Below are 24,772 nucleotides of genomic sequence, written 5' to 3'. Positions count from 1 at the left end.
TATAGCAGATCAATAGATCTAGTGTCTAGTGACCAAAAGCCTGTTTCAGCATGATCACATAATTCCATCCAGGTCATCAAGAGGGATGAGCCAATGAACACACTCCAGATGGCAGTATGGCCCTTTTCAGCTTGTTAACAAACTCATAGAAGTAGTAGAGGAAAATGGACTACTTCAAAATGGAGATGGCCTCAATGGCGCTGCCCGTGTGCTCAGATGACATAATGGGACATAGGAATCCTTTATCATTCTCTATGGGCAGAGATCCAAGCTGCTCCTCTGTAGACTAACGTTGTTACTAGTTGTGAAGTCGTAAATACCAAATTGGATGCATTCATGTACTTTGAACTCGTTGAGAAACGCTGATTAGCTAATGGCCAACAAGCTGCGTCAACAATAAACTAAAAGTACAGCCATCATGCTTGGAAACAAATTCAAGTGTTCAAAAACCAAATGAATAGATTGCGTTTTATTAAAAAAAATTAATTTTTTGGCATTTAACTACCAAAAACGCTGTTAGAGGTTAGCGTGTGGAAGAAGCCTGAGCTCAGGGATGATAGTTGATGAACTGTAGATGGTTTTCAAACAGACTAAATAGATGTGTTGTAAATCAGTTCTGGCATATATTCATTAAGTTGTTGTAGTAATGACATTTATGAAGAAAGGGTAGGTTACATTCATTATGCATGCAGAGCTACATAAAATGGTAATACATTCCTGTTAATCATTACACAACCATTTAAAACTTGTTTTGCCTTATCCCTGATGAAATGCATAGCCACATGCGGCGGCAAAATACTGTAACTCTGCTTTCAAAAAACCTTTCCTGTTTAACCCCACCATTTCTTTTACTTTAAGGATGACATCCAATTTAAAGACTAAGGTAGCATTCATTTTATTAAAATTCAAACCCACATTACATAAAGCAGATAATTAAAAAAATATTTACAAAGTCTGAAAAACATTGGTGTATAAACATCTCAAAATAGAACACACAATGATTACACAATGATTACACCATAACATAAAAACAAAACTAAGTTTCATGTGGGAATCAGTTAATCTTTTATGACACACACACCTCCACTACTCTCCTTCCAACTCAGTCATTTCTATTCTGGCATGTTGCTTTGAGTTCCAAATGGCACCATATTCCCTTTACAGTGCACTACTTTTGACCAGGGCCCAAGTAGTGCACTATATAGGGAATATGGTGCCATTTGGGATGCATTTTTGGAGATGCCCCTCAGGGCTGCAGATCAGTGATCTTCCTCTTGCGGTAGTTGAGCACCAGGCTAGAGGCAGTGATGGTTGATGCGCGGCCCCTCTCCCAGTTCTGGAAGCTGTTGAGGCCGCTCTGCCCTGCCCTGAACAGTGCCCTCTCCAGGTAATCCAAGCGCTCCACCAGGGCTGACGTGTCTTCGTTGTAGGCATTCTGTGAGGAATCCATGGTCCGGCGGAAACGACCAATGAATGTCTGGAGGTGAAGAGGTTAAGCCAATGATTTATACTGAACAAAAATAAAAGGCAACATACAAAATGTCAAAGATTTTTTTGAGTTCTCGTTCATATAAGGAAATCAGTCAATTGAAATAAATGAATTAGGCCCTAATCTATAGGATTTCACATGACTGGGCAGCGGCGCAGCTATGGGTGGGCATAGGCCCACCCACTTGGGAGCCAGGCTTCACCAATAAATGTGTTTTTCCCCCACAAAAAGGCTTTATTAGACAGAAATACTACTCAGCACCCTGACTCCCCTCAGACGATCCCACAGGTGAAGAAGCCGGATGTGAGGGTCCTGGGCTTGAGTGGTTACAAGTGATCTGCGGTTGTAAAGCCAGTTGGACGTACTGCCAAATTATCTAAAAAGACGGAGGTGGCTTATGGTAGAGAAATCAACATTGAATTCTCTGGCAACAGATCTGGTGGACATTCCTGACAATTGTACACCACCTCAAAAGTTGAGAGATCTGTGGCATTTTAGATTGGCCTGTTACTGTCCACAGCACTGTCCACAGCACAAGGTGCACCCGTGTAATGATCAGGCTGTTTAATCAGCTTCTTGATATGCCACACCTGTCAGGTGGATGGATTATCTTGACAAAGGATAAAATGTTATCTAACGGGGATGTAAACAAATTTGTGCACAAAATTTGAGAGAAATAAGCTTTTTGTGCATATGGAACATTTCTGGGATCTTTTATTTCAGCTCACGAAACACTTTACATAGTGCGTTTCTATATTTTTGTTCAGTGTACACTACCATTCAAAAGTTTGGGGTCACTTAGAAATGTCCTTGTTTTTGAAAGAAAAGCTATTTTTTTGTCCATTAAAATAGAATAAAATTGACCAGAAACACAGTGTAGACATTGTTAATGTTGTAAATTACTATTGTAGCTGGAAACTGATTTTTTATAGAATATCTACAAAGGCGTACAAAGACCCATTATCAGCAACCATCACTGTGTTGCAATGGCACGTTGTGTTAGCTAATCCAAGTTTACCATTTTAAAAAGGCTAATTGATCATTAGAAAACCCTTTTGCAATTATGTTAGCACAGCTGAAACTGTTCTGATTTAAAGAAGCAATAAAATCTGGCCTTCTTTAAACTAGTTGAGTATCTGGAGCATCAGCATTTGTGTGTTCGATTACAGGCTCAAAAAGGCAAGAAACAAAGACCTTTCTTCTGAAACTTGTCAGTCTATTCTTGTTCTGAGAAATGAAGGCTATTCCATGCGAGAAATTGCCAAGAAACTGAAGATCTCGTACAACGCCATATACTACTCCCTTCACAGAACAGCGCAAACTGGCCCTAACCAGAATAGAAAGACGAGTGGGAGGTCCCGGTGCACAACTGAGTAAGAGGACAAGTACATTAGTGTCTAGTTTGAGAAACAGACACCTCACAAGTCCTCAACTGGCTCCAGATACTCAAGATACTCTAAAGAAGGACAGTTTTATTGCTTCTTTAAATCAAAACAGTTTTCAGCTGTGCTAACACAATTGCAAAAGGGTTTTCTACTGATCAATTACCCTTTTAAAATGATAAACTTGGATTAGCTAACACAACGTGCCATTGGAACACAGGAGTGATGGTTGCTGATAATGGGCCTATGTAGATATTCCATAAAAAAATAGTAATTTACGACAGTAACAATGTCTACACTGTATTTCTGATCAATTTGATGCTAATTTAAAATAGACAATTTTTTTTTGCTTTTCTTTCAAAAACAAGGACATTTCTAAGTGACTCCAAACTTTTGAACGGTGGTAGTCAGACAGACAAGAGACAGAGACAGAGACAGAGACAGAGACAGAGACAGAGACAGACAGAGACAGAGACAGAGACAGACAGACAGACAGACAGACAGACAGACAGACAGGTGACTGATAGGGGGAGCTGTGTTGAAGCAGTGACTCCATCTTGGCACTCACCCTCTATTGTAAAAATAAAACGAAATACAGCTACAGAATTGCATTTATCAATGTCTGTATTCGTTTTTGCCACATCTATTCTATTAGACACCTTAGAGCTGCAATATGTAACTTTTTGGACACCTGGACCAAATTCACAGAAATATAAGTTATAGGTCTGTCATTGAAAGTCTAAGACGCATTAGATCTGTTCTATTTGCGCCATTTCTATGCTTCCCGTTCTTACGTTGCATCTTTTACTTTCGGTTTTGTACACCAGCTTCAAACAGATGAAAATACAATAGTTTTGGTTAACGAAAAGACATTTAACAGTGGTTTAGATGGTACAATGGTTCTCTATGCTTGTTTTGTCAAAGTAAAATTGGGCAAACTGTTAGAATTTTAGCAACCAGGAAATGGCGACGCGATTCTTTTCAAATTGTACCTTTATTTTTTATTTTTTTTTACTTTTTACACCTTTTTTGTGATATCCAATTGGTAGTTACGGTCTTGCCCCATCACTGCAAGTCCCGTACAGACTCGGGAGAGGCAAAGGTCACGAGCCATGCTTCCTCCAAAATACGACCCTGCCAAGCCGCACTGCTTCTTGACAAATTGCTCGCTTAATCCGGAAGCCAGCCGCACCAATGTGTCGGAAGAAACACCGTACAACTGCCGACCGAAGTCAGCGTGCATGCGCACGGCCCGCCACAAGCAGTCGCTAGAGCACAATGGGACAAGGACATCCCGGCAGGCCAAACCCTCTGTAGTGATGTCTCTAGCACTGCAGTACCTTTGACCGCTGCGCCAATCGGGAGACTATTGCACATTTAAAGGCATACTTTAAAAAAATTATATTATGAGCTAAAAATAAACACATATAAAAAAAAATGGATGCCTAATGTTAGTCTCCCGACTACAAAAAATGTAAATACATGTCATTCTGTCCTTGAAACAATTAATTGAAATACTGTAGAATTCCATTGATTCCTATGGAAGGACAGCTCCTACTGGAGTGTGCCAATATGGCTGACTGGTGTCTTCAAAGCCTCTGAATGGCCAATACATAGCATCAGCAATCCAGGGTTTACAAACATCATTGGGTTAAGCCATGAGAATATAATGTTTCACATCAACACAACCAACGAGAAATACACACAACCATACCTAGAGCTCAAGAAAATACAAGAGGTGAATAAAGAGGGAGGTTAATATAAATACCACCAAAGAAAAATACACACAACCCGTATACATGCATGAAGGAGACAGAAGAGGTGAATAAAAACATTTGATGAAACTCAGTCATCCTTCATGGATGCAGTGAAGTCATTGTTTTTCAAAAGATGACTGATGTGATTTGTCAGTCTGCCCAGCAACAAAACAACACTACGCAGCCTTAGTCAATGATGACAATTCGATCATATGGCACCACCTAGTGGCTGACTATTCCCATAACACTGAATGGGTTTCTCAGCTTGTCCAACCATTTGACCTGGGTGGTGACTCACTCACAAACTTTCTACTGATATCATACATCTAAAAGGGTACAAATAGATAAAGATTAGTGAGAAATAATTTGGCTATGGTAGTAGCACCAATGAGGCAGGAGCTATGCTTAGAAGAGAGTTGGGTTTCTGCACAGGGCCAGTATGTTTAAAATTGTAGAGCCTTCAAAAACCTTTTCCCCAGAATCGGTTTGCACAATTCTCTATACGCTTCTCCCTTATATGAAATCAATGATGACGGTAAAAGAGTGATGGTACGATATCACCCCATGATTGATATGAAAGGAAAACTCCATTCAAAATCGATATTTTGGCATTTGCAAAATGCATCATACTGTGACACTTCCTGTATTTTGAAAGTTCTATATATTGAAAACTTGATTGCCAAACATTTTGGGACTGTATCAACAGCAGACTAATAAAACAATGAAGGTTAGTTGGGATATGCACAGTTTCTGGGGCTGAGTCAAAGGAAAGTTTCAGCTAGCAGCCAAAGTTAATAACACCTGAACTGCCGGCGGGGGTAGTGGAGTGAGCAGTGAGATAGTGATATCAGGGTATAAATGTTTGTGTGCTGTACTCACCTGAAGTACTGCTTGGGCAATCTCCGGATTCTCAGGGCTGTCAAAGTGCAGCAACTGGGAGCCGAGGCCATAGTAATAGGGTCCCATCTTGTGCAGGTCTACTACAGTGGGGTCTGCGTTGAACACAGTCCTCCAGCCCTCTTTGTAGACCTTAGGCAGCTCCACTGAGACAACACGCCTCTTCCTCTCATACAAACCCTTTGCCAGGAACAGGGGCATCTCCATCTTCGTACCCTGGAAAACCGGAAAAAAATATTATTTCGGTGATGGATCAAAATAACATAGCTAGCTAGATATACACTGCTCAAAAAAATAAAGGGAACACTTAAACAACACAATGTAACTCCAAGTCAATCACACTTCTGTGAAATCAAACTGTCCACTTAGGAAGCAACACTGATTGACAATAAATTTCACATGCTGTTGTGCAAATGGAATAGACAACAGGTGGAAATTATAGGCAATTAGCAAGACACCCCCAATAAAGGAGTGGTTCTGCAGGTGGTGACCACAGACCACTTCTCAGTTCCTATGCTTCCTGGCTGATGTTTTGGTCACTTTTGAATGCTGGCGGTGCTTTCACTCGTGGTAGCATGAGACGGAGTCTACAACCCACACAAGTGGCTCAGGTAGTGCAGCTCATCCAGGATGGCACATCAATGCGAGCTGTGGCAAGAAGGTTTGCTGTGTCTGTCAGCGTAGTGTCCAGAGCATGGAGGCGCTACCAGGAGACAGGCCAGTACATCAGGAGACGTGGAGGAGGCCGTAGGAGGGCAACAACCCAGCAGCAGGACCGCTACCTCCGCCTTTGTGCAAGGAGGAGCAGGAGGAGCACTGCCAGAGCCCTGCAAAATGACCTCCAGCAGGCCACAAATGTGCATGTGTCTGCTCAAACGGTCAGAAACAGACTCCATGAGGGTGGTATGAGGGCCTGACGTCCACAGGTGGGGGTTGTGCTTACAGCCCAACACCGTGCAGGACGTTTGGCATTTGCCAGAGAACACCAAGATTGGCAAATTCGCCACTGGCACCCTGTGCTCTTCACAGATGAAAGGAGGTTCACACTGAGCACATGTGACAGACGTGACAGAGTCTGGAGACGCCGTGGAGAATGTTCTGCTGCCTGCAACATCCTCCAGCATGACCGGTTTGGCGGTGGGTCAGTCATGGTGTGGGGTGGCATTTCTTTGGGGGGCCGCACAGCCCTCCATGTGCTCGCCAGAGGTAGCCTGACTGCCATTAGGTAACGAGATGAGATCCTCAGACCCCTTGTGAGACCATATGCTGGTGCGGTTGGCCCTGGGTTCCTCCTAATGCAAGACAATGCTAGACCTCATGTGGCTGGAGTGTGTCAGCAGTTTCTGCAAGAGGAAGGCATTGATGCTATGGACTGGCCCGCCCGTTCCCCAGACCTGAATCCAATTGAGCACATCATGTCTCGCTCCATCCACCAGCACCACAGACTGTCCAGGAGTTGGCGGATGCTTTAGTCCAGGTCTGGGAGGAGATCCCTCAGGAAACCATCCGCCACCTCATCAGGAGCATGCCCAGGCGTTGTAGGGAGGTCATACAGGCACGTGGAGGCCACACACACTACTGAGCCTCATTTTGAGTTGTTTTAAGGACATTACATCAAAGTTGGATCAGCCTGTAGTGTGGTTTTCCACTTTAATTTTGAGTATGACTCCAAATCCAGACCTCCATGGGTTGATAAATAGGATTTCCATTGATTATTTTTGTGTGATTTTGTTGTCAGCACATTCAACTATGTAAAGAAAAAAGTATTTAATAAGATTATTTCATTCAGATCTAGGATGTGTTATTTTAGTGTTCCCTTTATTTTTTTGAGCAGTGTATATACCCTTATTTAGGCACACCCATCAAGTACCGGGCCGGACCCACTTTGCCTCCAGAACAGACTGAATTCTTTGGGGCATGGACACATTGCTCAATTGATATCAAGAGACCTAACGTGTGCAGGAAAACAGTCCCCACACCATTACACCACCGCCACCAGCCTGTACCGTTGACAACAGGCAGGATGGGGCCATGGAGTCATGCTGCTTACGCTCAAAGTCACTCAGGTGATTGGTTCTCTAACTTCTTCTCGGGCACCCTCAGACATTTCACAATTTTGTAGTAACCCTCAACTAGCTCACCTGATTCACATAGTCAAGGGATTGATCATTAGTTGACAAGTTGAAACAGGTGTGCTAGCTCTGGAACAGATTAAATGTCTGGGCGTCCCCGAGGAGAGGTTTGAGAACCACTGGATTAGGTCACTCGTTGTGCCCATTCTGACATTCAATCGAACAGTAACTGAACTGCATCGGTGCCTGTCTGCCTGATTTATATAGCAAGCCACAGCCACATGACTCACTGTCTGTAGGAGCGAACCATTTGGTGTACCTAAAAAAACTGGCCCAGTGTATAGAGTCACAACAAACATCTCCCCAACATGCATTTCAGTTTGGCCACGCACAAGGCTCATGACTTTAACATTATATGGGTCTATAGCTACACAATTTGTGGGTGCTTATATTTGTCTCCTATTAATAATGAGAAATATAGCTGCAAGCAGCAATGCAGGGGTTCAAGCTGTGGGCCCACTGTGAGACCATTAGGAAAAAAATGGACACGTCACCCTAGAATTAGCTACTTCTGTAGTCTTTACCACGCTTGCCAAATACCAGAACATTCTTTTTTTGCTTTTGATACATCTTTGGACCATTTCTAATGATGCTAACCACTTTAAAACATCTTCTCCAGAACTGCTGGATCGCTCGCACCAAATTTGCAATATCGCGTCTATGGATGCACGTCTTCAAAACGCAATATTTTCCTAAACTCTTGCTCAAACAACAAGGCCACTACAAGCCAATGATATTGCATGAAATGTTTTCCTGTAAAACAGCTCCACCATACTTTACAACTTAGCTAGACTCATATCCCTGACAGGGTATCCATTAGCCGGCAATTGCCGGCTTTTGTCAGAAAAAATTAAAAGCTGATAAAAAAAAAAATTATCCTGTTACCGGCCAAAATGACTGGGATGAAAAAAATCCCATTGTAAAGTAATGCTTTTTATTTATTGACGGAAATACATTTGACCATCACGCTTATCGGCCTATAGGTTCATTTGCATAATTTTGTGGAATTCAATTGGCCTGTGTGTATTTGTTAGTCATCATGTATCTTATTCATCCAACACAACTATCACACACGCGCACAAAAAGCCTATTTTGAGCTGGATTTCTCCTGCAACACCTCAGCTGGTTGCTGCTGGAGTAGTTATGAGGCATGGCTTACCTTGCTTCAAAGTAGTCTATAGGCAATATCCGTTTACAATTTATCCAACCATTTCTACCATTCTGAGTGCCAGTTATGATTTTCATATGCATATTTTGTGGAATGGTTTTCATTTCAATAATAAAGCTGTAGTTTAAGTAATCATTTTCACATGGTTAATCATAAAAATAGTAATTAAAATGGGCTATGAGTTCCATGTGCTCATTTCTTTAGCCACCAATGGATCATGGTGTGTCAATGTGTCTATATGGCAGGGGCTGGTGATAGTCTTAGCTGACTTAAACATTTAAAAGTGATCATTTTATTTCCACATGACAATGATTTTGAGAAACTAAAACGTTATTATCATCATCAGCTAGGCCCATTGCCACACGCGCTGCCCAAATTGTGGGGCTTCCCAAATAGGCATAGGCCCACGTGCTTGTGATTTGGCCCAGCATCATCCGGGAGCGTCACCTGGGTTAGGATTTGGCTGGGGTAGGCCGTCATTGTAAATAAGAATTTGTTTTTAACTGACTTGCCTATTTAAATATAAGGTTAAATAAAAATGTAATAAATAAAATGTTTAGGTGAGGGCTGATGCCGCCCTGTGATAAGCAGTTCACACTTTGTCTAAGGTAGGGGCGCAAAATATTTTGCTTGTCCATTCCCAGCGCTCCTCTTCAGGGTGCTGTTCGAGAGACGCATTGCTGCGGCGCTCCACCACATAAAAATCATATAGCAGACATGGTACAGTGGTTCCTCCTTTAAAAGTTGCACCCTGTGTGCTGCTGCAGCATTCTGTGGCACGTCATTTAATTCTGTTTGACCACCAGAGGGCATCTTTGAGAAGCGTTTGATAGTATTCCATATTGGCATAGCAGAGAATTTAAAACTTTTAAAAAATAACATAGTATATGGGATTGATTTTAAGAAATTTGGCTTAATATCATGGGGTTTCCATTCAGAGAAAAATTGTCCGTTTGTAAATTCAGACCATTTCGCTCTGAGCGCGACCGGGGCGTTCGGGCCGAGGAGTAGGTTGATTTGAGCGTTCTGGCCTTATAAACGGCAGTCAAGCACCCAAGCTAACGTTGGCTAGCTACTTCCAGACACAAATGAGGCCACTGACCATTTTACTCACCCTAGCAGAGCTCCGTTTTCGTGTTAACCAGAGCGTTGGTGACTGTAAATGTGCAGCTGGAAACAATTTTGCAATGTGTATATTTAGATTTGTTTCAAGTCGGGTGTTACCGGTGTGAAATGGCTAGCTAGTTAGCGGGTGCGCGCTAATATTGTTTCAATCTGTGACGTCACTCACTCAGACCTTGAAGTAGTTGTTCCCCTTGCTCTGCAAGTCGTTTTTCCCCCCAGTTTCGTCTCACGTTAGAATAACTTACATCTGGTTCCACCGTAATGTTTTGTCAGCCATCTTTGTTGAAGGATGCCACAAGGCAAGGGTGGCTTGCGTCAAAATTCGTCATTGGAACCATTCGATATGATTGGTCATATAAAAACCTTGGGACCCAAATGCACAATGAGTGCTCTAACTCCTCCTTGTGGTGGTCTGGAGCAATGAAGCTGTGATGCTGGGTACCTCTAAGTCCCGCAGTGCAAGCTCACAACTTCTAAAGGAGGAACCACTGTAGAAAGAGTATTTGGCCTTTTCTGTAGCCTACAGGCTGGAGATATTACATTGTCATATATTTTGAGAAGGACACTTTTTACACCATGCAGGTTTCTCAGATCAAAAATAGCCTAACCTAAATGGCGTTCAACCAAAATAAAAATGCACTGGCATGTGAACAAACATCCTAAAAACAGGACAGGTCAAAGTAAAAGGGACAATTTGGAATGGACAATCACAACTGTTGTCCAGGAGTTTTACCCCATTGTTATTAGTGGTTTCAAGTTTGTATCTGTCCATTTTTGACAAATAAAATACTTTGTATTTCCCGCTGTTGTAAACACATTACAAATAGGCTCGCGATAATTCCTGATAAAGTTGGGTGGCTGATATTCGTAGCTTAAATAGGCAAATTGATTAGTCCCAGGAATCAGGACTAATAAAGCCAATGCATCGGCCTGTTATACAAATGGTGGGCATTCATAAAATTCCATTGCTGGCTACACCCCAGTGGGCTCCAGCCGATGTCTTTTGGCAATTTTTTGGTCCTGTCCGGATGTCTTTTTTTGTGTTTTCCAAATGGTAGACATACCACAGATGGGCATTTATAAAATAACATTTTAGGCAACACTGTAGGCACAGGCCTCAGTAAGCACAGATGTTTGTTTTTTTGTGTAGTCCAGACCGGCCTTGATTTCACATGCACAGACATTGTTTAAGGTGCGGTTCAGACCAAATCTGAACCAAACTACGCAGTGGCGAGCAGTAATTTTTTTTTTTTGGAGGGGGGGGTTCCTTTTTTGCATGCTATTTTGGCATTTATACGTGTCACATATCAGTTTGCAAACAATGCAAAAATATATATCATTGAGTTAAAAAAGACAAAAACATGGTCTCTTGTTTTCTTGAGGAAGGCAGCTCAAAAATCCAGGTGTTTCAGCCTAGCTCAGTGCTTTCTGTGGTGGTGGGGCAAGCCAGGAGAAAATACGGAGTGTTGCGCTGTGATCGGCTCAGTGTTCTGTCAGTCATGGGGACACCACGTCACTGCCAAGTCTAAGGGTAGAGCTAGAAAATTCGAGCCCCTTGGTTTCTGCCATAGAGTTCCATTAGAAGTGCCCAACCAAGAAGGCTCAAGGTTATTGGCCACAGATAAAATGACATCAAATCATGTTACGTGTACAGTAGCTTTGATTGGACTGATCATGTCAACATCATACTTTCAAAATCTTAGCTAGCAGTCATCATGAATCAAGTAGACAATCTACTGACAAATCCTTTTTAATCCTTGTTGCATGAAGAAAAATAATGAAAATAAATAGATAAAACGTATCGGTGCTCATCGGCCATTGGACATAAACATTCCACAAGTTACACATGGAAATCACATTACACAAGGAAATCTCAAATTCAACAATGAGTGGTTTGGAAGGATTCAGTGTGGCTAACTGTAAGTATTGCAAAGCAATGCTATTCTGTGGAGTGGCTGTGTGGTCCAACGTCTATTATTTTAAACTAGGAAAAGAGACCCTTAATCTTAAACATTCAACATTGGCCATGCTGTCAATGAAGCATGATTTGTGCTGCGCTCAAAACAACTAAGTTCGAACTGGAAAATCTGGCTTTAGTGAGTTTAAGACAACTGGAAACTCAGGAAAAACGAGCTACGACTGGGTAAATACGTTTTGAACTTTCATCCAACTTGGAATTGTAAATTCGAAACTCGGGCCTCTTTCTAGAGCTACGACCTGAAGATCACTGACGTCATCATGATTCAACCTTTTTTTCCCCCCTCTCAGAGTTCCCAGTTGTCTTGAAAGCACTATAAATTCAGAGAATTACAGACTTTGATGACAAAATTTGCCCACGAAGGACTGCTGCACCACCTTCCAGTTCAAGTGACCTGAACAAGGTGAGTCCAAAATTGTCTTGTATGCTGCTGCATAAATTATGTAGCATGCCAGGGAGATATGTATACTGTAGCTATGAAAGTAATACTAAGTGTATGTACGGAGAAAAAAAAAAGTATGGAATTAAATGTATGAAATGTATGCATTCACTAATGTAAGTTGCTCTGGATAAGAGCGTCTGCTAAATGACTAAAATGTAAATGCATGTTGTGTTGTAAGCTGTTAGTAACCCATGTGCCTCACCCTAATAATTTGGGTTATTTTCACATCTTAATTTTGCCTACTGTTCTGACTTGGTGGTGCACATGTAGCCTATAACCTGTTTGAGAAATAATTATTGAATATTGTAAGAGCTTTCATTGTCTGGTTATATGCCTCATTTATCCTACGGTTCTGACTTGGTGTACAGGCAGAACACTTTATGAACGGCCCATTTTCTGAATTCTGTCGCTGTACATTTCAAAAGTGCTAAAGAAATAGTTATATTGACTGCGTCCGTCCAAGCTTGCTCATTAATGTCTTAATCGAAATTACGGGTTCGTCGTCCCCTTATGCCATAGTTTGTACATCTAAACTGTCTGTAGAAACCACATTTGTTTAAGCAATTCAGCTAAATCAGCTGTTTTTTAAAAAGGCAGTAAATGAGGCTGAATGAACTGTTTCGCTGCCAGACAAGGCTCTGCTGGTAGCCAGGTGTAGCAGTGGTAAGAAGTTAGGACTGCTGTTGGGACAGCTTTATGTAGGCACCGTTTGTCACCGTTATAGTGCAATTAATGTATTGTTTAGTGTTTGTTGTACAGTGGCTTTGCTAGCATGCATCTCCCACTTTTTTTTTTGCCCCACCAAGATTTACATGCTAAAATCACCAGTGCACGTCTATGTTTGGTTCAGATTTTGTCGGGTATGGACGAGCCTTTTTGGCCCAAACTTAAAGGTCTATAAATTACTAATTTGTAACTTTCATTCAGAAAGTAAAATTAACCTTATTTCAACGTCCGGAAAAGACGCCTTTTCAACATCCTGGAAATATGCATTTTAAACATGAAATACCTTTCTTGCTTTCATTCAGCAACAAAATTGAAGTTAACTTCAACGCCTAGAAAATACGTATTTTTCATTTTGCTTTCCTCCAGTGACTTGTGTAATGGAACAGGGTCATGATCAAGGGCTAGTGAACGAGGTGACTGGATGACCAGCAGGAATTCCAAGCGGATGACTAAAACGATAACTAGTTAGCTAGCTAACAGCCACAGGTGACGAGATGAATGGCTACACAGTAACATTATCGGATGGATTTTTTTTTAGCTAACTCTACATTGTTTCACATGTTCGACTGACCTCTTGAATGTCTCGTGAGTCACTCGACTTCTCCAGGAATCCAAGTCGGGGAAATGTGCATTCTGTCCGACTAGGTAGCCTCTCGTGAGAAAGCAAAATGTCATCAAGAGATAAGAAATTCTCTTCCATCCCCACTCCGGGAGGCACGGGAAAGTACGAATGTGTTTCCATTAAAAACTCACAGTAGTTCAAAAGTAGATATCCGCCAAGTTTTTAGCGAGCTAGCTAACTTCTGCTGTGTGGGACTGTTTACACTTTGCTTCCCTGGTTTGGCGCGAAACTTCGAAATGACCCGACATGCGCAACAGTCCGCTTTTGAGTCAGGCGAGAGCAATCGATTTTCGTCAAAACAATCGGATAAAACAGAGCTTTTTAAACATTTAGCCTATAATTACGGTTCTTATGAGAAGAGTACATGAAAGACATATGCTTAATGCTTATTTTTCTTTGTTCTTAAAAAAAAAGAAATCTAATCTCCGTGCATTATTAGCAGACTAGCTATATGTTTCACTGATCATATAGGCTAAAATACTCTAACCTGGATCGCTGAAAACGCTAACGTTATTCAGTCTGAAGATAGACTGAACAGCATGGTTATCTGAGGTGGCATGTATTTCTTTGCAACAACAATGCAAGTTTAAGTGATGGTGAGTGATTAGTATCTTGCAATTACTAATTTAGCCAGTGGAGGTCCCAAGGTCGCCTTTGTATGAAGCAGTTAAAATATTTATCTAGTAGGTTGGTTGATGTGTATGTGTGTGTTTGGGGTGGGGTGGGGTGGGGTGGGTGGGGGGGGGGGGGGGGGGTGACAGACACCTGTCACTCCCATTTATGCCCCTGACTGTGCTGTCACTCAAACCCACACATTCAGACACATAGGCCAACCTGTATCACGTGTAGCCTAAATCAAAGAGATTGTTAACACACGCACACATTCGATGTGTGTTTCCTGGCACAGTGGCACACCCACACACAATAATAAAAGAAGGCAAAGTAAATACCTCTGACTCGTTCCGTAGGCCTATAGGCTATCCTTTGTCTTTCAACTGTGATTCCATGGAATGATACATCGTTTTCTCAGTCAGATTGCTTTTTAAGAAACACACAGTGGTCGTTTATTTTACATTCTGGCACCTTACAAATTCTTTACTGGGTTTATAAATGGTGAATAGTGTTCATTGTTTGTTTATTTATAGTTTATTTAACAGTAGGCTAATAAACAGTTTGGCAATAATTTATGCCAATAACAATTAGGACTATTTGGGGGGAAATACATCAAGGCTACCAATCATCAGGATGAGATTTAGTAGGCCTAATCCCATAATTACTCATGAGTCAATAATCTCAACAATGCAGTATATGGTGAGAAATATGAATGCTGTGCCATCTGCATGTTAACTTGGCTATGACATCAGGTCATATCTCGTCCTCTGCTCACACTGCGTTCTGATTTGGCAGCCGGGGGGCGAGCCAGACAAGAGCCATCGTTGGATTTCTAGAAGAGATAGATAACGAGGACAATCTGTTCATCAATTAATCGTGATTAAGAATATAGAGTACTGTGTATTCCCTCTTCACACTGTGTTTAAATTGATAATCCGAGTATGCGCACTGAACGTCATTGTCTGCCAGCAGCAAGAGTGAGAGCGAGCGCGCGGATATGATAGTGCAGGGGAGCGGCATACATTGACCCGAATCTCCGGGAACCGGAGAACAACTGGACTCGGACACACATCGTTGGAAAGACATACTGGCAGACAGACAGCAACAGTTGTCATTGCTATGATCAGCTGAGCCAGTCAAGGCAAAATAATAAATGTAAATGTGGTAGCCTATTGCGGAGAAGCGCGACTGTCGGATACGTTTGTTGCGCTTTGTGTTTGTCATCCCTGTTGTGATTTGGGGCAGGCTACCTGTCATTAGCTGTGAGGGAAAACGTGTTGCTTATCTTTATCGTTTTGTTTTTCTGTCATTCGTTTGACATCATACTATATATTCTAGTTTTTCTCGGTTGGTGTGAATCAAAGCATTCACTCGCTCATGTTGCGGTCAGGGAAATGGGCTGTTGCGTCTGTTAGTCAGACTTGACAACCCAGATTTTTTTTAGGTGCCGTTTTGTCTTTGGCAAAGGGCGAGAAGTCCACTGCAGACAGGCGTGTCGGGGGCGATTCCAGTGACGGCTCGACTCTCTGCGGAGCCCCCATTTCAACAACCCCCACCCATTTTGCTCGGGTGCTTTGGATGGGGGGCAAGCAAAGTACGGCAGGGCGGCCACGGGGTGCTTTTCCCGGTGTCTCGACGGATGACAGCGCAGTGCCGCCCTCGGCTCACTTTGGGCACTACCGACCGAGTGGCACTATGGGGCTACGCAGCCGCTCAGTGAGTTCAGTGGCTACGATGGGCATAGAACATAGTCCTGCGGTGCCCTTTGGGTTTTATACCCCCAGAGGAACTGACTCGGACAGGGCCGGAGGGGGTTCTGGAACTAACGCTGCCCATGGTAACGGCTACCAGGAAACAGGCGGCGGGCATCACACGGACGGTATGCTCTATCTGGGATCCCGAGGGTCGTTGGCAGACACCTTGCCCCTGCACATTGCACCCCGGTGGTTTAGCGCCCACAGTGGTAAGTGTCAACACATCCACCTCTGGCTGGCAGCATACATCACAGTTATCAGGGTGTACAGAGGGATGCATTGACATTAGGCTAGATGTCATCAGCAAACCTCCCTACCATCCATGGAACTTAGTTAATTAATTTGTGAAGTGTGTGCGACTGTGCAGTGCATGTATGTGTGTACAGCAGGCCAGTAAGTCAGGGTTTATTGAGTGTCTGACCTCCTGTATGGCAGGATGTCTCCAATACCTTGTTGTGAGAAATGACGCTAATAAGCCATGTTCCCAAATCTAGCTCAGTCAATTGGCCTATGATTAGAGAGGAAGAGGGAGGGCCCAGCATTATCATCCGCTTACCTCAGACCACAATATGTCTCACTGACTGGGCTTGTCAGGGCCTGAGCTGCAGAAAACTGAGGACACTGGCTCAGGCCCTCATTACCAAAGCCCAAACCAGCAGCCCACAGGAGGAAACAGAAAGTTAGGCATCATCCAGATTGTTTGCCTCCCTTTTATCGCTAGGCGACCCCTGATATTCATTATTATGTGACTGAGAAGCTTTCTGTGAGCAAGCCACTGGTCCAGCTTCAGGTACAGAATTTAGCCCTGTTTTCAGAACATGGACTCTTTCTTTGCTTTCTTCTGTCCACTCTGGCCGGGGGAGGGGTGTGGCTAGAGAAGGCCTAATGACAGAAAAGATAGTCAATGTATTCAGGTTTCAGATTCACAGGATATTAATGGGGATTGAAAAGTGAAGGCCATGCTAAGTAGACCAATGCCTTACACTGGTTTATTCTAGACCAACAGTATTAAAGATGTCCAATTACTCCATTCTGAGCTCCATGTCTCTGGTAGAGCATGTTTTGAGACAGAGACACCAAATCTTAAATTCTATCCATTTCAAACCCTCCAGTCTGTTGTGGTCACGCTCCTATCATAGTATGTAGTATTTTTCTGGATATTTCTTATCTCATTGGAGCATTTGTGAGACATCTTGTTGCCTTCAATTGATTAGTCAAGCTAGAAACAGTACTGGCAGTCTGCAAAGCATTTTAACACAGAGAGGCTTGAGTTGCCACCGTGGTAGACCGTTCTGCTGCAAAATAAACCATGTAATGACACAAAGTCACATTAGAGCTCTCCTATGACAATGGGATATATACTGTACTTCTCCAAGGGTTTGATCATTACAAATGGGCAATTCTATGGGAGCAGAATTACACTGGTCCAAGACAGCCCTTATCGCAATATCAAATCATTTCTGGGTAACAATTAAGTAACCTACTCTGATTGTTTTCAATTAAAATGGTCAAAAAGAATAAAATATGCTTCTTAGCAAATAGCAATTTCTCAAGCAATACTTTTGCTAGGACTGTCTGGGAGTGGTCTGAGTGGGGAGGCAGGTCACCAGGCAGGCCCAAACTCCAACCCACCAAAACACAATGTCATTATCATACATTTCACAGTATTATTCCAACCTCATAGTGTGGGAAAATCATGTTTTTGACTGCAGTGGGCCTTTACCAAACCGTACAACTTTATTCACCACGACTACTTTTAAACATTTCCACTGAAAATGTTTCAAAAACTGATTTACAGGATGAACTGTGCAGATATGTTTAGTAACAGAATAAAGCTGTGTTACCAATTCATTATGTCACCAAACTTTGCACAGTTTTTCCAGTGAATTGTTATTTTTTTACTGTGTAAATTGTTCAAAATAGTCATTTTGCATAGAGTTGTATGGTTTGTTAAACATTAAAATCAATGTTTTTTTTGTTTGGCATACATTTTAAATGGAAAAATCTGAATCTCAGTGTAATTCTGTTACAGTGGAATTGCCCAAATATCACAGAGGCCTCTGATCTTTACCAACTGGACTGTTTTGGCCTGTCCTTCTCCTCAGCCTCCGTGATACTGCATTGACACTCTATCAATAGTGTATGACAGTGCCGTAGCCATAAATTAATTTGTGGGTGGGCCAGCGGAAATTTGGGATGGACCAAAAACAGAACGGCTAACTTCCTGCATGACAAATAATGTCCCATTTGGACCACTGACAAGTAAATAGTTTGTTGTTGTTGCTCAATCTGATTGGTTGGGCCTGGCTTCCAGTGTGTCTCCGTGCCTACGCGGCTGGTGTATGACTGCCTGATAAGCTTGATCCTGGCAGGAAACCTCCTCCTGATATTCAACTGTTTGATCTAGATGCAAGCAGTGAACAACACTGAGACAATTCTCCCTCCACGGATGCAGTTCCTAAACAGAGTCCTATCTGCATTGTCACTTAGTGAGTTGTTCGTCTACTGTTGTTGTTGTTATGCACTTTCAGATGAAAGAACCCTTTAACAAGGGTCTGTGTAATATCTCCTGTGTTAGACCCACAGTGTTCAGTCACCTGTCACAGATAAGTAATCACTCACTCACCAATGTGAATGTGAGCTGAGCACTGACTGAACTCTCTTTTAGCGGAAGCCAATGTAATTGTTCTCAGATTAGAGCCATAAGCAGTCATTCACTTGTGTACACCGCCATTTTAATTGAAATGTAAATAATGACAATGATAACACACACACATGAACACACGCATTACTGTAGACCCACACACTGTTGTGGCTGGGTTTTAGTGGCAAGTCTTTTTGGAATGATGGGATTGTGGAACATATGTGCTAAACTGTCTGGCAGCGGGATTCAACAATATAGGTCACTCTCTCTCATTTTATTTCTGTTTTCCCATCCCCTCATACACTGTCTCTCTCCCTTCTCCCATTAGCTCAGCACAGTGTATACAGAGGAAGAGGGACACACACACACAGTCTACACTGGATTGCTGAGAGAGGATTTCTGTTGCTGTGACAACCATGGTGCTTGTCACTGCTGTTTTCAAGATGCACACTTGCTTGCTCCTTGCTATCCCCACAATATCCTCACACACTTGTTTCCTCAAGAGACAGAAGGCCAGGAAGGGAGAGAGGGATAGAGGGAGGAATAGAGGGAGGGAGAAAGGAAAGGAGAGAGGGAGGGAGAAAGGAAAGGAGGGAGAGAGGGATAGAGGGAGAAAGGAAGAGACTGAGGTGAGGGATAGAGGCTTGATAAGTTCCTCTAACAGACTTTCTGACACCTGTGTTTCACAGCCAGTATGTTGTTGAGTGACAGCCGACAGACCGTAGTAATAAAAGGACACCACAAATGGACGGAGCAAAGGCAAAGGCAGTGGCGACCGTTGCCATGGTGTAGGGACTAAATCCTGTCATCATACAGCAGAGACTTTCTAAAGATAAACCTTTGACATCAGTAGCAGGGGGCAATGACCCCTGTCAATCAACTACACTGATAATGCCAATGGCTAGCAAGCATCACTGATCACCGGATGCTTTCTATATCATTAAGCATCACAAACCTAAATCCCATTGTTTCTCATAACAGCCATTCTGTCTTATTCACTGTGTAATGATACCCCTTTCTCCCCGACACGATACACACCAGTGCCATTACACACCTCCCTCCTACCCAAACTCTACCCCCGTCTCACCTGTATCTAAGGCCACATTACTTCCTGCAATCAAAGAGTTTAGCTAAAACAACAATAGGTCAGTATGTCAGCTCTCACGGCCCCCTCCTCCCCCTTTCCCTCTCCAAGTCTTTGACTCTCTCATTCAGCTGTTTCCATGGAAACTGCTATTCTTTCCGGTAAGGTAAAGAGTTGTCTGAGTTGGGTTTGAGTTGGATGTGATGTAATCAAATGGCTACTATCCATGTATGGGCATAATGTCCTGTATTCTGAACATAATGTCCTGTATTCTGAACATAATGTCCTGTATTCTGGACTAAACAGGTCTCTAGACACGCTCATACACTCCTCATTTAGTACCATCATTAGAGGGACAACCAGCCCAGACACATGGAAAGAAGATGTACACAAACAAACAAGGTCACTGATTTAATAAGATAATCTATGTTGTCTTGTCTACTCTAATGACCTGTGTAGACAGTAAACAAGCTATGTCCTTGACTTGACGTTGAGAGGGCTTGAAATAGCAAGGTGTCTGCTCTCCTCAGAGACAGAGGCTTTCTGGACAGCAGGCCGGGCAGGGTATTACAAGGAGCTAGCTGTCACCTTGCCTGCTAGAGGGAGACAGACTTCCCATCTGTACCTTTTTTAATGGTGTCTTATCCCTCTCGCTGTCTGCATCCCAAACAGCACCCTATTCCCTATATAGTGCACTACTTTTGACCAGGGTCCCATCCCAAATGGCTCCCTATATAGTGCACTACTTTTGTAGGATCTTAGTTTGATCACCCTGTTGCAGGAGAACTTTTCTGCAATGCAGGAAATGTAAAACCTGTAGTATATTTGAAGTTTAATTTCCACTTTGAAATTTCAGACTTGATTTTCCCTTTAAAAATTTTTTTAGCAACCCCTACAAAAATGTCCATTAATTATAATCCACATAACAATTCACATTTCCTGTTACTGCAGGATGATTCTCCTGCTGTATCAAACTGGCTCAAATTTAAGATCCTACATCTGTATAAGGAATAGGGTGCCATTTGGGATGTGCACTCTGTCTGCTACTGTACCTCTCGGCTCTGTTCATAATGCTCCTCCTGAACCTCTGTGCTGTTTGTCTGGCTGGCTACCACAACTCCCCTGCTCCTCTCTTCCCTCCTCCATCTCTCCCTCTACATGATTCTCTGAGCAAAGACAGATTCGGTCGAATGTCATTTTGAAAACAACATGAATGTAGGGAGAGATCTACTCAGGAGAGTTCATTTTGTGTTATTTGTTTTGTGTTCATAAAATTTTACCAATGAACCAAGGGAATGCTATTAAAATATGAATCTAAATATTGATATTGTGACTTTGAAATCCAATGATCTGCTTCTGAGGTGGTCTTCTTGTTGTGAATACTCCCTTTAGATAATGTGTATGTTTGTGGAATGCTTAAGGGAACAGGTGGGTAGGCATCCTTGCATTTTAACCCCCTGAAACATACTTCTTACTTTGTTCTAATAATACACGTTGTTTAATGATATTCTGATCTATGTAAACCATCATGTATTATATACAGTGCATTCGGAAAGTATTCAGACCCCTTGACATTTTCCACATTTTGTTACGTTACAGCCTTATTCTAAAATGAATTAAATCGTTTTTCCCCCCTCATCAATCTGCACAGAATACCTCATAATGACAAAGCAAAAACACGTTTTTAGAAATGTTTGCAAATGTATAATTTTTCAAAACAGAAATCTCACATTTACAATGTATTCAGACTCTTTATTCAGTACTTTGTTGAAGCAAATTTTGGCAGCGACTACAGCCGCAAGTCTTATTGGGTATTGGCGTGACAAGCTTGGCACACGTGTATTTGGGGAGTTTCTCCCATTCTTCTCTGCAGATCCTCTCAAGCTCTGTCAGGTTGGATGGGTAGTGTCATTGCACAGCTATTTTCAGGTCTCTCCAGAGTCCGGGGTCTGGCTGGGCCACTCAGGGACATTGACACTTGTCCCAATGCCACTCCTGCATTGTCTTGGCTGTGTGCCTAGGGTCGTTGTCCTGTTTTTGAAGGTGAACCTTCGCTCCAGTCTAAGGTCCTGAGCGCCCTGGAGCAGGTTTTCATCAAGGATCTCTCTGTACTTTGCTCTGTTTATCTTTCCCGCAATCCTGACTAGTCTCCCAGTCCCTGCCGCTGAAAACATCCCCACAGCATGATGCTATCATCACCATGCTTCACCGTAGGGTTGGTGCCAGGTTTCCTCCAGACGTGACGCTTGGCATTCATCTTGGTTTCATCAGACCAGAGAATTTTGTTTTTCATTGTCTGAGAGTCCTTTAGGTGCCTTTTGGCAAACTCCAAGTGGGCTGTCATGTGCCTTTTACTGAGGAGTGGCTTCCATCTGGCGATTCTACCATAAAGGCCTGCTTGGTGGAGTGTTGCACAGATGGTAACCTTCCTTCTGGAAGGTTATACCATCTCCACAGAGGAACTCTGGAGCTCTGTCAGAGTGACCATCGGGTTCTTGGTCACCTCCCTTCTCCCCCGATTGCTCTGTTTGGCCAGGCGGCCAGCTCTAGGAAGAGTCTTGGTGGTTCCAAACTTCTTCCATTTAAGAATGATGGAAGCCGCTGTGTTTATGGAGACCTTCAATGCTGCAGAATTGTTTTGGTCCCCTTCCCCAGATCTGTGCCTTGACACAATCCTGTTTTGGAGCTCTATGGACAATTCCTTCGACCTCATGGCTTGGGTTTTGCACTGTCAACTGTGGCACCTTATATAGACAGGTGTGTGTGTGCCTTTTTCTAAATCATGTCCAATCAATTGAATTTACCAAAGGTGGACTCCAATCAAGTTATAGAAACATCTCAAGGATAATCAATGGAAACAGGATGCACCTGAGCTTAATTTTGAGTCTCCTAGCAAAGGGTCTGAATGTAAGTAAGGTATTTCTGTTTTTTATTTTTAATACATTTGCTTTAGGTTTTTAGAAATTGTCTTCGCTTTGTCATTGTGGAGTGATGAGGATTTAAAAAAGTATCTATTTTAGAATAAGGCTGTAACGTAACAATGTGGAAAAAGGCAGGGGGTCTGAATACTTAACGAATGCATTGTATAATTTATGCAGAACGCTTGAGGCGATGACAGGATTGCTTTAAGTAGAGATTAATGATTCATGAAGTGTTCAGATTCATGATTGCTTTAAAATCAATACAAGTTCAAGGTAGAAGCCAAACATTTGTCTAAATGAATTGCTACAATTTAATTAAAATAGTGGTTTGGTTTTGGGTGAGTCTTCAGAACATTTGGAAACTGAACTTTATTAATTCAAAACCAGATCTTTCCAAGTTCATCAAGCTCACAGTTTTGACCTGTGGAGGCAGGGCCGGTTCCAGGCGTAAGTGGTCGCTAGGGGGCCCCCAAGTGAAAAAATAAAAAATAATATACAGTACACTGAACAAAAACATAACCGCAACATGTAAAGTGTTGGTTTCATGAGCTGAAATAAAAGATCCCTGACATTTTCCATACGCTTATTTCTCTCAAATTTTGTACACAAATTTGTTTACATCTCTGTTAGTGAGTATTTTTTATTTGCCAAGATAGTCCATCCACCTGACAAGTGTGGCATATCAAGAAGCTGATTAAACAGCATGATCATTACATAGGTGCACCTCGTGCTGGGGACAGTAAATGTGCACTTATGTCACACAATACAATGCCACAAGTTTTGAGGGAGCGTGTAATTGACATGCTGACTGCAGGAATGTTCACCAGAGCTGTTGCCAGAGAATTTAAGGTTAATTTCTCTACCTTAAGCCGCCTCCAACATCATTTTAAAGAATTTGGCAGTATGTCCAACCGGCCTCACGACCGCAGACCACGTATAACCACGTCAGCTCAGGACCTCCACATCTGTCTTCTTCACCTCCAGGATCATCTGAGACCAGCCACCTGGACAGCTGATGAAACTGGGGTTTGCACACACAAAGAATTTCTGCACAAACTGTCAGAAACTGTCTCAGAGAAGCTCATCTGCGTGCTTGTCGACGTCACCAGGGTCTTTACCTGACCGCAGTTTGGCGTCGTAACCCACTTCAGTGGGCAAATGCTCACCTTCGATGGCCACTGGCACGCTGGAGAAGTTTTGTTCCTCACGGATGAATCCCTGTTTCAACTGTACTGGGCAGATTGCAGAGCATGTACGGCGTCGTGTGGGCGAACGGTTTGCTGATGTCAATGTTGTGAACAGGGATTATGGTATTGGCAGGCATAAGTAACGGACAACAAACACAGTTGCATTTTATCAATGGCAATTTGAATGCACAGTGATACAGTGACGAGATCCTGAGGCCCAGTGTCATGCCATTCATCCGCCGCCATCACCTCATATTTCACCATGATAATGCACGGCCCCATGTCGCAAGGAACTGTACACAATTCCTGGAAGCTGAAAATGTCCAAGTTCTTCCATGGGCTGCATACTTTCCAGACATGTCACCCATTTGAGCACGTTTGGGATGCTCTGGATCAACGTGTACGACATCCTGTTCCAGTTCCCGCCCTTATCCAGCAACTTCTCACAGCCACAATCGACAGCCTGATCAACTCTATGCGAAGGAGGTGTGTCACGCTGCAAGAGGCAAATGGTTGTCACACCAGATACGGACATGTGTTCTGATCCACACCCTACCTTTTATTTAAGGTATCTGTGACCAACAGACGCATATCTGATCTGTTTCACCTGTCCTTGTGCTTGTCTCCACCCCCCCCCTTCCAGGTGTTGCCCATTATCCCCTGGGTACTTATACCTGTGTTGCCAGTTTGTCTTGTTTGTCAAGTCAACTAGCGTTTTGGCTCAGCTCCTGCTTTTCCCCAGTCTCTCTTTTTCTCGCCCTGCTGGTTTTGACCCTTGCATGTCCTGTCTCTGAGCAAGCCTGCCTGCCTGACCTAACCCTGAGCCTGCCTGCTGTCCTGTTTCTTTGCCCC

General features: G+C 42.8%; 2 protein-coding genes across 3 annotated transcripts in view; one reads left to right on the top strand and one right to left on the bottom strand.

Moving 5' to 3' along the window:
• Positions 1 to 870: 870 nt before the first annotated feature.
• gins3 (GINS complex subunit 3) lies at positions 871 to 13,956 on the bottom strand. 2 transcript variants are annotated; one of them, NM_001141179.1, is given in 4 exon segments: positions 950 to 1,141; positions 1,397 to 1,477; positions 5,508 to 5,741; positions 13,668 to 13,933. In NM_001141179.1, coding segments are annotated over 4 exon segments (525 nt in total). In that variant the 5' UTR covers positions 13,839 to 13,933; the 3' UTR covers positions 950 to 1,102.
• A 1,115-nt stretch (positions 13,957 to 15,071) lies between these two features.
• znrf1 (zinc and ring finger 1) overlaps positions 15,072 to 24,772 on the top strand; it is a 29,014-nt gene continuing 19,313 nt past the window's right edge. Inside the window, exons 1-2 of the mRNA XM_014124370.2 lie at positions 15,072 to 15,485; positions 15,775 to 16,293. Of these exons, the coding sequence (XP_013979845.1) occupies positions 15,909 to 16,293 (385 nt within the window). The 5' untranslated portion in view covers positions 15,072 to 15,485; positions 15,775 to 15,908. The remainder of the gene's footprint in view (positions 15,486 to 15,774; positions 16,294 to 24,772) is intronic.

Source organism: Salmo salar, chromosome ssa10 (genome assembly GCF_905237065.1).
Source record: "Salmo salar chromosome ssa10, Ssal_v3.1, whole genome shotgun sequence".
Lineage (NCBI taxonomy): Eukaryota > Metazoa > Chordata > Actinopteri > Salmoniformes > Salmonidae > Salmo > Salmo salar.
This window is presented reverse-complemented; position numbering and strand designations above follow the sequence as displayed.

Excerpts from the sequence above, each read along its gene's own strand:
- gins3 (XM_014124084.2), bottom strand. The coding sequence starts at position 13,838 with ATGGAAACACATTCGTACTTTCCCGTGCCTCCCGGAGTGGGGATGGAA. Across the intron at positions 5,742-13,667 it reads ACTCACGAGACATTCAAGAG|GGTACGAAGATGGAGATGCC; the intron begins GTCAGTCGAACA and ends CCGGTTTTCCAG. Across the intron at positions 1,478-5,507 it reads TTGCCCAAGCAGTACTTCAG|ACATTCATTGGTCGTTTCCG; the intron begins GTGAGTACAGCA and ends CTTCACCTCCAG.